This window comes from Eubalaena glacialis, chromosome 14 (genome assembly GCF_028564815.1).
Source record: "Eubalaena glacialis isolate mEubGla1 chromosome 14, mEubGla1.1.hap2.+ XY, whole genome shotgun sequence".
Taxonomy (NCBI): domain Eukaryota; kingdom Metazoa; phylum Chordata; class Mammalia; order Artiodactyla; family Balaenidae; genus Eubalaena; species Eubalaena glacialis.
The window spans coordinates 62,038,409-62,052,411 of NC_083729.1; the positions used below are offsets into that span (position 1 = coordinate 62,038,409).

Consider the following 14,003-nt stretch of genomic DNA (forward strand, 5'->3'; position numbering starts at 1 on the left):
GCCTGGGAGGCAGCTGAATTCTGGGTTGGGCTTCCATAAGGTCATGACCTCCACAGGAAGGGACCCCTGGTCACTAGTGTGTGCGCACCCTGGATCTATTGGGCACACAGACCAAACAGACTATATCTCATTAACTCGACCAGAAGGCCCTTTCAGGTGTCCCGGCTCTCTCTCTCGACTACCTTTCAAGCCTTTCTGGGGAGCACGGTACCATTCGGCAGCTCCTTTGTGACACTCCGGGGTCTACAGGAAATGACGAGGACTCCCTCAGGCTCTCTCTCCCATGACACCCATGCAGTTGTCTTCTGTCAAGTGCCATATGCCCCAAATTCTCTGGCAATTTCTGGATGGCTGCTGCTTACCAGATCTCCAAGGTTACGGAGGGGTCTATGCCATGTACACTTTGGGGCTAACCTGTGGCGGAGGGTGTGGGGATGCCTTACCAGAAACCCTCACAGACGCTGGTTCTTGCTTCCTCTCCCACTCTACTCTTTCATCTCCTCTGTAAATAGCAGGAGAAGGGCTGGAAAGAACATCCTCTTAAACCTATTTTTTTAATGGCATATTATCTGCTTTAGGAAATTTAAAAGCCAAGGATCCTGCCTCCCCACCCACTGCTGTCTAGGCATTCATATATCCGTCAGATATTTACTGGCCTCCAAATATGTGCCAGGCAATGTTCTAAGGATTGGAGGTATAGCGTTAAAAAAGATAAAGATCTCTGCCATCATGGGACATAATAAACAAGTACCTAAATGAAATATATGGAGTGTCTGATGGTGATAATTGCTAGGGAGAAAAAGCAAGGAAGGGGGAATGAGAATTGCTGGGAGGGGGATGGTGATTTAAAATATGGTGAATAAGGAGGGGAAAACAGATCGCAGTTAGTCAAGACTTGAAGGAGGTGATGAAGTGACCCAGGGGAAGAATAGACTTCCTGCCATGGGAGGAGCATGAGGGCTCTGGCGATGTTTGATGTTCACGGACTGGGAAGGCCACCGGGACGGGAGCAGCATGAGTGAGGAAGCAATGGAAGGACGTGAGGTGGGGGAGGTGTGAGGGCCTGATCATGAGAGACTTTAGCTTGCTGTTGTTGTAAGGGCTTTGGCCTTATTCCAAGCGAGTTGGCAAATCACTGGATTTGCACAGAGAGGCGATGTGTTCCGATGTGTGTGGCTGTCGTATTGAGAATAGATTTGGGGACAAGGGTGAAGGCAGGGAGGCCAGTTAGAAGACTGGTGCAGCTCAGAATGGGAGAAAATATTTGCAGACGAAGCAACTGACAAAGGATTAATCTCCAAAATTTACAAGCAGCTCAGGCAGCTCAATATCAAAAAAACAAACAACCCAATCCAAAAATGGGCAGAAGACCTAAATAGACATTTCTCCAAAGAAGACATACAGATGGCCAAGAAGCACATGAAAGGATGCTCAACATCACTAATCATTAGAGAAATGCAAATCAAAACTACAATGAGGTATCACCTCACACCGGTCAGAATGGCCATCATCAAAAAATCTACAAACAATAAATGCTGGAGAGGGTGTGGAGAAAAGGGAACCCTCTTGCACTGTTGGTGGGAATGTAAATTGATACAGCCACTATGGAGAACAGTATGGAGGCTCCTTAAAAAACTAAAAATAGAACTACCCTACAATCCAGCAATCCCACTACTGGGCATATACCCTGAGAAAACCATAATTCAAAAAGAGTCATGTACCACAATGTTCATTGCAGCTCTATTTTTACAGTAGCCAGGACATGGAAGCAACCTAAGTGTCCGTTGACAGATGAATGGATAAAGAAGATGCGGCACATATATACAATGGCATATTACTCAGCCATAAAAAGAAACGAAATTGAGTTATTTGTAGTGAGTTGGATGGACCTAGAGTCTGTCATACAGAGTGAAGTAAGTCAGAAAGAGAAAAACAAATATCATATGCTAACACATATATATGGAATCTAAAAAAAAAAAAAGTGGTTCTGAAGAACCTAGGGGCAGGACAGGAATAAAGACACAGATGTAGAGAATGGACTTGAGGACACGGGGAGGGGGAAGGGTAAGCTGGGACAAAGTGAGAGAGTGGCATGGACACATATACACTACCAAATGTAAAATTGATAGCTAGTGGGAAGCAGCTGCATAGCACAGGGAGATCAGCTCGGTGCTTTGTGACCACCTAGAGGGGTGGGGTAGGGAGGGTGGGTGGGAGGGAGACGCAAGTGGGAGGAGATATGGGGATATATGTATATGTATGGCTGATTCACTTTATTATAAAGCAGAAACTAACACACCATTGTAGAGCAATTATACTCCAATAAAGATGTTAAAAAAAAAAAAACCCAAAAAACAATCCAGACGATGGGGACCAGGCCCATGGTGATAGGGGAGAATCGGTCTGATTCTGAGTATGTACTGAAGGTGGTGCCAACAGGATTCACCGATGGATGGAATGTGGGGCATGAGGAAGAGTCCAAAGTGACTGCGGGGGTTTTGACTTGAGCATCTGGAAGGACGGAGTTGCACTTGCTTATAAGAGGAAGACTGTGGAAGGAGCAGGTGGGTGGGTGGGAGGTGTGAGTAGGAATTGGATTCTGGAGATGGCACATTCGAGAAGCTTATTAGATGTCTAGTCGGAGATGTTAAACAGGCAGCTGGAGTTCAGAGGAGTCATGCAGGTTGGAGAGAGCTCCACGTGGGGTTCCTCAGTGTATATGTTATTTAAAGACATCAGACTCGAGGGGAACCCCAAGAGAGTAAGAGTGGATGGGGAGGAGAAGGGGTCTGAGTCTGGAGCCCCGGGCCACTCAGGTGATCAAAGCACAGGTGACAAGGAGGAATCAACAGAGACTGAGGAGGCATGGCCAGTAGGGTGGGAGGACCACAGCCGTGATGCTCTGTAAGGCAAGGGGGATGTTTCAAAGACAGGAAGTGACTTCCTCTATCAAATACTGCTGCTGGTTGATTTTTGAGACCTGAGTCCTCGGTGACCTTGACAGGCAACTTTCGGTGGAGCAGAGAGAATGGAAAGACAAGAATTAGAGACAAGTGTAGACAACTCTAGGCGTTTTTCTGTAAAAGGAAGAAAAGAAAGTAGGTGGGAACCAAAAGTGCTGTTTGAGAGTTTTCTTTTTAAATGATGGGGGACTAGTGTCACATGTTTGAACGCCGATGGGAATGATCCAGTAGAGAGGGAAGCATGATGACACAGGAGAGGGGGAAGAGGATCATGTCCTTGAATGGGTCAGAGGGCATGAGTGCAAGGGTGGCCTTGGGTCGGGGTGCAAGCAGAGCACCTTTGTAACAAGAGGGAGGGCAGGTGTGGTGCCGGTGCTGGTGGGCTTGCAGGGGGTGGGGTCTCTTCTGATTGCTTCTGTTCTAAGAGAAAGAGGAAGCAGGGTCACTGGCCCAGAGTGACGACAGGGAGGAGGTGTTAGAGGGCTGAGAGGAAAAGAGAAGGTGTGGAATGCTCGTGTCCGGCGGGGGGAGAGCAGAGGACCAGGGAGTTGAGATGGAGTGGACGACAGCAATGGACCCACTTGAGGCTGTGACATGAACTTGGAGTGAGACCAGCCTCTGGTTTGCTATTTTTCAGCCACGTTGGATGTGATGGGGAAGAGCTGGGTTTAAACCTAGGTTTGGTTGGCCAGAAATACAATGGAGCAAGAGAGGGCCAAGGGAATTTAGAAGTGGGGAAGGGCAAAGAGGCCAAATATAAACTAGCTAGGATGTAAATTATGATTCTGCTGCATGTATCATTTCTGTCAAGAATGAGGATGATTAGAAGAGGACTTACCTGCAGGATGCAGGGAGAAAAGGGGGACTGAAATCACTGAGCAGCCGGCTAGCTGGGGTTACCAGGGGTTAGGAAAGTCACCAGCCCTGCTCCTCACCAGTGTGTCTGCTTAAGGAGAACCAGCCATAGAAATCACCTGGAACTTGGAGGGAGGAGGAAATTACAGCTGAGAGTTCCCGGGCAAAGTTGAGTGTGGTTAAGACTTAAGTTCTATTTGGTGGTCAATTGCTAGTTCTTTAAAAAAAAAAAAAAAAAACTTAACTCTAATTTCCTTAAAATAAATACTTGAGATTTCTGCTTTCGTTCTTCTGTTAGAGGTTATATGCTTGTATTTTATCATCTGTTCTTTTTTATTTTAACAGCTTTTTTTGCGATAATCCACATAAATACAAGCCTCTATTTAAAGTTTACAATTCAGTGGCATTTAGTTTATTAACAGAGTTGTGCAACCATCACCCGTCATCAACTTTAGAATATTTTCATCATTCCAAAAAGAAATCCTGTACCCCAAGAGCAGTTGTCCCCCATTTCCTCCCAACCACTAATCTATTTTTTGTCTCTATGGGTTTGCTTATTCTGGACATTTCATATAAATGAAATCATGCAATGTGATCTTTTGTGACCACATATGAACTTCTTTCATTTAGCATAATGTTTCCAAGGTTCATCCAAGTTGTAGCATGTATCAGTTCTTCACTGCTTTTTTTTTTAAAATTATTTATTTATTTATTTATTTATGGCTGTGTTGGGTCTTCGTTTCTGTGTGAGGGCTTTCTCTAGTTGTGGCAAGTGGGGGCCACTCTTCATCGCGGTGCGCGGGCCTCTCACTATCGCGGCCTCTCTTGTTGCAGAGCACAGGCTCCAGACGCGCAGGCTCAGTAATTGTGGCTCACGGGCCTAGTTGCTCCGCGGCATGTGGGATCTTCCCAGACCAGGGCTCGAACCCGTGTCCCCTGCATTGGCAAGCAGATTCTCAACCACTGCGCCACCAGGGAAGCCCCTTCATTGCTTTTTTTAAAATTTTTTTATCAGTCATCAGTTTTATACACATCACTGTATACATGTCAATCCCAATCGCCCAATTCAGCATCATTGCTTTTTATTATCAAATAATGTGCCATTGTATGGGTACATCACATTTTCTTTATCCATTGATGGACATTTGGATTGTTTCTACTTTAGGGCTATTATGAATAATGCTGCTATGAACACTCATGTACAAGTTTTTGTGTGGACTTAAGTTTTCATTTCTCTTGCATAGATAATGAGATGTAGAATTCCTGGGTCAAATGGTAACTCTCTGTTTAATCTTTTGAGGAACTGCCAGGCTATTCTCCGAAGTGACTGCAACATGTTACATTTCCACCAGAAATAGATGACGGTTTCAGTTTCTCCACATCTTTACCAACACTTGTTATTATCTGACTTTTTGGTTATAGCCATCCTAGTGGTGTGAGATGTTCTCTCATTGTGGTTTTGATTTGCATTTCCTTGATGGCTAATGATGTTGAGAATCTTGTTGAGCATCTTTTCATGTGCTTATTGGCCATTTGTGTATCTTCTTTCAAGGAATGTCTGTTTTAATCCATGGCTCATTTTTATTGCGTTATTCATCTTTTTATTATTGAATTGTGTGAGTTCTCTATATATTCTGGTTACAAATCCCTTATCAGATACACATGGGCAAATATTTTCTCCTGTTCAGTGAATTACCTTTTCATTTTCTTGGTGGTGTGTTTTGAAGTATCCTCCTATTGTTCTTTATTTTTAAAATGTTTCATTTTTAAAATTATGTAAGGAATACATGCATACAATGAAAAATTAGAAAACTTTGCGTGATACACAAAAATGAAAGGAATAAACAAAACATTTGTAATCTTATCATTCACAGATAATTGCTGTGAACATTTGGGGTTTGATCCTTTAATTAAAAAGAATTCTCATTATTCAGTTTTTAACCTGTTGTAAATCTCATCCATTGTGAATAACTTTCCATGTCAATAAACATTTCTACATCATTTTTTAAATGTTGTACAACATTTAATCACATGGATGTACAGTTTACCCAAAAAGTTCCTTATTGTCAGATGCTTAAGTTGTTTTTCCCTGTTATAAATGTTGTTAAATCTCTATGCATATCTATAAGTACTTTCTTTGAATAGATTTCTAGAATGGGAGTGATGGGTCAAAGTGTAGGCACATTTTTGGGGCTGTAGAAACACGCAGCCAGATTGCCTTCTGGAAAGATTGTGGCCAGCTACGCTCCTGCTGGCAGTCTGTGAGAGAGCCAGCCCTTGGCCAGAAGCTAACCTGGTCCACACAAAAAAGCAATACTATTGTCAGTAGCACTGTGCTAGGCACTGTTCTAAGCACTTTATACATACGACTCATTTATTCCTCACTGTAACTCTGTCAAATTGGTACTAGTATTTTTCCATTTTACAGACAAGATAATTGAGGCACAGAGAAGTTAAGTTTTGCCCAAGGTCACACAGCTAGGAGTGGCAGGATTTGGACCCTGAGGCAGACTCCCTTCTGGGAGAAAGCCTGGTACTGTTAAGTACTATGCTGGCTATTGCTTGAAGATAGTCTTTACAATGCTAAGAAAGTTTCCTTTTATTCTTAATTCATGAGAGCTTCATTTAGAAATAACTAAAAATTTTATAACAATTTTATAACCCCTCACACTCCCTTCTTTTTTGCCTATATAGATCAGGGGTTGGCAAGCTTCTTCTTAAATGGCCAGATAGTAAATACTTTAGGTTTGGGGGACATAAAGTCTCTGTCACAGCTACTCAGCTCTGCTCTTGTAGTTAAGAGGCAGCCACAGACAATATGTAAATTACAAAACCAGGTGGCTGGCTACCGGGCCATAGTTTGCAAATTTCTGTTATAGATGATCATTTGGGTTTTCTCTCCTTGCTTATTGATACTGAGCCACTCCTGCATTCTGGAATAATCCAGTCTAATCCATGCAAAATCTACTGTTGCAATCTATTTGTTAGTATTTTATTTAGGACCTTTATATCTCTGTTCAGGAATAGGATTGATGTGTGTGTGTGTGTGTGTGTGTGTGTGTGTGTCCCCTGGTTAGGCTTCACAAAATGAAAGGGAGAAACTTCATTTTTTTTCTATGCTGTGGAACAAAGAATGATTTATTCTTTGAGAGACTGATAGAACCTGCCACCAAAGAAACCATCTTGGCCTGATGTCTTTTTTGGAGGTAGTTCTTTGAGATCTCTTCCACTTTCAGGAAGTGATCTCTTCATGTTTTCTATTACTTTTGAATCAATTTTGGCAATTTATATATATTTTTAGAAAGTTACCTACTTCATCTAGATTTTCCAAGGTTTTTCCATTGATCTGGGTGTAGCAAATCTCTTAATATTTTTATTCTCTCCATAATATCTTTTTATTTGATCTTTCTTATTCCTAATGGTGTACCTACTTTTTAACATTAGATTTGGTAAATAATCTAATGTTTATTTTATTGGTCTTTTGAAAGTTTGCTCTGGGATTGAATTATCAGTTGTAATATTCTCCATAATTCTACTCATCATTTTCAAATTATCTTCCTACTTTTCTCTAATTTCTTGAGTTATCAGGTTATTTATTTTCATTCTTTTTGTATAAAAGAAAGAATATTTAAGACTAAATTTTCTTTTGAGTACAGACTTGGCTACCAAATTTTAAGACATAGCCCTCTTACTCTTGGTATTTTCTAAGGATCTGTGATTTTAGTTTTGGTTTTTCCTTTGACTCAGAAGGGTTTTAAGAGTATATCTTTAAATTTCTAAAAGGTTGGGATTTTTGATTTTTGAGTTTCTCATTAGTTTGTAGTTTTATTATTGAGGTCAGAGAGTGTGACTGGTAATGGGTTTATTCCTTGGACTTTATTGACATTGGCTTTGTGGCTTTTAATTTTTTCTAAGTGCTCCAATTGTGCTGGAAAAGAAGGTGTAAGTTCTGTTTTTAGATTACATGATGGTTGTGTATTTAAATGACACTGTTAATCATATTACTCAGAGTCTCTGTCTCCATATTCTTTTTTAAAAAAAACTTACTTGGTTTTTCAAGACTGAGGGAAATGTAATGACTTTCCCACAGCTATCGTGTTCCTGTCATTTCCTTGTACAAAACACACTGATTGTTGCCTGTTTATGCCTGACTCTGAGCCTGAGTCATAAACTCAGATCTTTAAGTATCTGAGCTGGGGAAGAAAAGAAAGACTTAAGAGGAATCAAACAGCTAACTTGAATTCCATTCTAACCATTCCTACCTCTGTGTACATATTTGCCTGTGTGTTAGCGTGTGTACTTTGGGGGGATATATGTGCGTTTCAGCATGTACATCTCTCTTGGGCATGATTGTGTAAATATGTTCTTTTGTGTGTCCGTGATTGGGTGAGTTTGATATGTGTGTCTGTGTAAGTTTATTCATCTGTGGCATCTTTTTCTTCAAACTGAACTTAAAACATCATGGCTGGTGTCTGCCTTGCTGGCTGCTTTGAGAGTCATTACAACTCAGAAAGCTCTGCTACCCTGTATCTTAACCCACCTGAACCTCTTTTCCCCTTTTTGGCTGCAGAAGATCCTCCTGGTAAGTTGGTCAGACAGAGACTCTCTGTAGACTCAGCCTTACTCTGGCACCCACTTGGTGCTCTGTCTAGGCACCATATTCTGGCTACACAGATGGGGTTAGGGCCATACTTCCAGGATGGGTGGAGATTCTGAGAACCTCAGTCCACGCTATCCCCATTGTACCTGTTCAAGTTCCCTTGGTCTGCCTGCAGCATGTGCTAACACTTAATAAGGTGGAGCTTGACGGACTGGGCATTGGTCTAAAGGGAGCACCAGCATTTCCAGAAACTCATGATGGGGTTCAGTTCATTTTATGGAATCAGAGCAAGCTCCTGGGAGATCCCCTAGTTGACTGCCTCATACAGAGGAGGAAAGCAGGCCCCAGAATGGGCTCTCCTGACACCTTGTCCTGGGCCCTTCCCATGGAACTGGGTGAGCTTTACTGGTACCGGCAGCACAGACCCAGTGCCTGGGCCTGCGTGGGTTTTGGGGGAGGCCGGGGAGAGTGATGATCCCACCTTCAGAGAGCTTGCTGACTCCCTGGGTGACCGGACACCTGCACAGAACACAGCTGAAGGAGCATTCTAGACACAAGAGCCAAGAGGGCCTTGTCCAGGAAGACTTAAAAGGCGGGGAGACCAGTGTGTACCCCAACAGGCCCGTCCACCTTTGCCCACAAATATGAATAAGCGAAGGAAGGAAGGGGCAGAGAGTGTGTTGTCACAAACTTCCTTTCTCCTCACCTAATTTCCCCCATTGAGCATAGTATCTTTTGAATAATGGGCACTTAGTAATTGTTGAATTTCAGGGACTCTGCCTTGATTTGACCTTGCAGAAGACTTAAGTTCTGATTTTGGAAGCTTTTTTTTGGCTGGGGTCTTGGGGGGGATCAGGACAGCCCTTTGGGGTCTGAGTTTTCCTGGGTCTACTGTATTTTATTAATAAATAACACTTTATTGACATTTCCCCCCAAAGAGTTATCCTATGTATCCTCTGATTTTAGCCTCAGTATGCCCCTGGAATGCAGGGGGCCTGTGATGATTATGCCCACTTCACAGAAAGGAAAAGGGAGGCCCCAAGAGCTTAACAGAATCACACAGTGAAGGTAGGCAGGGCCAGGGCGAGAGCCTCTGCCTCTCAACACCAAGCAGGTGTGAAGACCTTTCTCCTGACTGTACAGTTGGCCCCTGGAGACGCAGGGAGTTCCAGCTCTCTGCTCCCCCGAACTCACACCAGCAGGAGAGATTTGCAGTCCAGGCCAGCCCATCAGCCTTGCTTGGTGTTGGTCCAGAAGAACCTTGCTTGGCAAATTCTGTTTCTGAAACGGTCTCTTGTTTTCTACCCACTCAGGAGGAGGAGTTCATTGATTGGTGGAGCAAATTCTTTGCCTCGATAGGGGAGAGGGAAAAGTGCGGGTCCTACCTGGAGAAGGACTTTGACACTCTAAAGGTGAGCCCTCCTCACAATGTCCTCTTCAGTCTAGCAGTCCCTGGGCACACGCACTGGGCAGCGGGAGCTGCAACTGAAAGAGAATATATGTATACATATATGTATATGCATATATATTTATGGGTGAAATGATACCTGGGATCTGTTTTAAAATGCTCAAGAAAAGTAAGGATGAATTATTTAGATGATGTGGGTCACCCTCTGATAGATGTTCAAAATATTAAAGATGATTGAAATTGCAAAATATTGAAAATTGTTAAAGCTTGGAGATGGGTACTTAGGGATTTGTTATACTATTCTGTCTCTTTTAAAGTTATTTGAACTTTTCTATTATAAAAATTTTCCATTAAAATTAAAAGGAAAGTCAATGTGAGAATGTACCTCTGATTCCCCCACCTCTGCAACTGGGATAGAAATTACCCAGCACATATAAAAATATGGTAGACTCTGTTTCCGTGGAAAAAAAACCCCGGAGCCTGAAAAACAACACAAAACCAGGGATGAGTCAGCCAAATTCTGGTATTTTGAGGAAATTCCACAAATACGGTTATACTTTTTAAAAGCAGACTACTTTTAAAAAAGATAACCAGAGGTGACTCAAAATTACTCCCTGAAGGAGTTACATAGTGTCGTGGAGAGGGTTACCAGGTAAAATTCAGGATGCTCAGTTACACTGGACTTCAGATATATAATGAATAATATTTTAGTGTAAATATGCTTTAAATATTGCACAGAACATACTTATCTAACAACTATTTGTTGTTTCTCCGAAATTCAAATTTAACTGGGTGTCCTGTATTTTCACTTGCTAAACCTGGCAGCCCTACCTAGAGAGCAAGAGGGGGCCAAGGCTGTCAGACATGCAAGAAAAGCCCAAGGAGCTCCCTAACAGGGACTAGATGAAGGGGGCTTGAGGCTTGTTGGAGTGGTGGGTGACCAGTATAGAAGGTGATCTCACAAGGTGGCCAGAGCTACCTCTGGTACGTTGGACGCCCCCATGTCATTGTACCTGGAGACCTGGAGGGGCAGAGATGAGGCCTCAGGCAGCAGCAGTCAGAAGGCTCAGGTCTCCCCAGGCAGCAAGTTCTTTGTTGACTTGATAGGTGGGTGTGTGAGGCTGGGCAAAGAGACAGAACTATTTGTGTACCAGGAAGAAGGTCCGACACATTAAGTCTGGCATGTGGTACTGTGGCCTTGCCAAAAAATGAGAAAAGCCAAGTAAGAATGAGGACTCCTGCCAGGGTGGCCCATGGCCCTGGCACCCTTGCCACTCCCTCAGATGCCAGATGCTGAACTGGCATCCAGCCCACCAGCTTGACCTCTCTGAGATCTGTGACAGTTTCCAAGTGAAAATGGGCTGTCTAAAACCAAAATGCATTCAACCTGTTTCTGGGGGGAAAAGCAGATCTGGAAGAAACGCTGGTCCTTTAGGGATCAGTAACCACCACCACCAACATGGGTCTTTGAAAAATAGCTTGTAGTATTATGGAGAGAATGGAGTACACAATGGGTGGGGGGAAAAAACCCATATTTTGGAAATTGCTATCATAGGGAAAAAAAGACAACTCATAGTCACAATAGTGAAAGATAGAAAACAAAGATACAGCAAGAAAGCATAGAAAAGCAGAAATCATAGAAAAACACAATAGAAAAAGAATATTAATTTTCCTAATAAATAAAACTGGGTTACAGTCTTTTACTAAGTGATAAGGACTCAGACTTCATCAAAAGTCAAAATTCATTATAATGTCTTTAAAAGACACATCTAAGACAATACAACTTAGAATGGCTAAAAAAGTAAATATTTTGGCAAACAAAATAAAGTAAGTGTGAACAAAAGAGAAACAGATAGAAACTAAAGTAAAAAGCAAAGGAAACAAAATGGAGTGTTTTGTATAAATAAAAGATGTACATCTCAGTGCAAAAACTCCCAAACATTAATGTATGGAACAATAAAGCTTAGAAATCCTTAAAGCAAAAATGGATAGGAATATATAAAGTAATACCTCACACAAATGAAGGCATGAAATTACAGAAATTAAAGTTGCAGTGGTGATTTTAATGCACCTCTTTCCTAGACAGATGAAACAGGCAACCAATAAATAAGGAAATAAAAGATCTGAATAACAAGGTAAATATTTTCTAAGCTACAGCAAGAGTAGCTTTAAAATAGAGAATAAAAATAATTTAAAAATAGAAAATGCATTTTTCCTAATGCTCAGAGAACACTTACAAAATTTGATCACATATTAGGTTAGTAATAGGTTACCAAAAGCAGAAATCATACAAGACAGATTTAAATGCAATAAAATGAGAAATTAATAACAAAAGTTTAAACAAAAAGACCAACCACTTGGAAATTTAAAAAGTATTTTATTGGGACTTCCAGTATGAACATGGCTGCATAAGTCAGCATTTTTCACTTTTTCTCTTTGGAAATCATTCAAACCCACAAACTTCATTTTCAGTAAAAGTTGGAAACAAATAAAACCCGCAGACTCCAAAATACATGTAAGGGCTGTCCAAAGGCAACTGAGATTGGGTAGAAGCCACTCGGCAGTAAATGAAGAGAAGATGCATGAAAATGATGAAAGGTCATAGTGGTAGCAGATCTCAGCAAACCCTATACTTCCTAATAAAAAAATGTTGATAATTATTTAAGACAGGCTATGGATTCATGGGGACTTCTTACCTATTCTCTTTACTTTTGTGTGTGCTTGAAAATTTTCATAACAGATAGTTAAAAATATAATTCCCGAAATGGAAGTTTCACTGTAAAATATAAAAATATATCCTTTGTTCACAACAATGGACATGGGAACTTTGGAGACAGGTTCAGGGTGGTGACAAAAGCTTCTTAGACCTGGTTTGGTTCAGAGAAACAGAGAAGGTGGAGCTACACAAGAATCACACAGATGAACCATATTTGTAGGGAACAGCCTGCCTCTGTTATGGGAACAAAGGAAATAACTGGTTTAGGAAAATCCAACACATTTAGTGACAAGTAATAATAAAAAAAAATAGCACAGTATTAATTTAAAAATACTATGAAAAAAAGAAGAGAAAATATATAACAAAACTTAACCAAAAGAAGAGGATATATACCCACCAGAAAAATTTCTCCAAGGAACAGATGAGATGAAAGATTTTGCTGTTAACTTTTTAGAAATAGGGTGGTCAGAATGCAAGCAGAAATAAAAGAACGAAGGGATGGTGAGATGAGAAGACGTGAAATATGAGCTAGTAAGATTCAGGAAAGATGGAGAAGAAAACATGAAATTGGAAGGAGCACAGGACAGAATGGCCACATTGGAAAACACAGAAAGGGGCATAGAGGACAGAATGAAATGGAAATAAAGAAAGAGTTATAAAAGAATAAAGGGAAAATGACAAACATAGTAGTCAGGGAAAGGAGATCCAACATTTGCATAATTGGAGTCTGCAAGGAGAACAACCAAAACAAGGAACAAAAACAAACAGTTGATAGTTTAATAAAACTTCACTGAAATGAAAGAATACTTGAGTAAGCATATTAGAAGGTCTGCTGTGTGTCAGGAAAAATTGACCCAGATTGATCAACCCAGGGACATATTCTAGTGTAGTTATTGGGCATTAGAGATAAAGAAAAAATTCTTTGGGTAGTCATACATTCTCCCCCCACAAAAATTTAAATAATTTAAAAAACGAAAGAAATCAAAGTGACTTCACTTTCTCTACAACATTTAATGCCCAAAGACGATAAAGCACCATGTGTAAGATCATCAGGGAAAGAAAGGGTGACCCAAGGATTTGACATTCAGCCAAGCTGCCCTTCAAGCATAAAGGCTACAGACACACAGGTATTCACATTCAGGAGACAGGTAGTATGGCTCCCAGGAGCCTGTCTTGAGGGACTCCTACGGGATGAATTGGAGCTCATCTAGGAGCCATCTCAACTTGGATGTAACTGGGAAAACCATAACAAAAGGACTGGTTGTGAGCATATTTTACCTTAGGCCTAAGATGGAAACAAGTGGGAGGGTTAGGGTAACTGGACAGAATGTAAATACCATATATACTGAAAGTGTAGAAATGATAAAACTGACAAAAGTTAGGTAAAGGAGGAAAGAGGATGGAATACAGAGTAAGGGTACTGATAGTCATATTACAGAATAAATAGAATTGACAGATATT

The 14,003-nt window shown here is 41.2% G+C and overlaps 1 protein-coding gene across 15 annotated transcripts in view; it reads left to right on the plus strand.

Moving 5' to 3' along the window:
- Window positions 1-14,003, plus strand: part of DYSF (dysferlin) — a 235,980-nt gene that overhangs the window by 186,097 nt on the left and 35,880 nt on the right. For all 15 annotated transcript variants that reach the window (XM_061210962.1, XM_061210975.1, XM_061210972.1 and 12 more), the window contains one exon: window positions 9,732-9,830. In XM_061210962.1, the coding sequence (XP_061066945.1) occupies window positions 9,732-9,830 (99 nt within the window). The remainder of the gene's footprint in view (window positions 1-9,731; window positions 9,831-14,003) is intronic.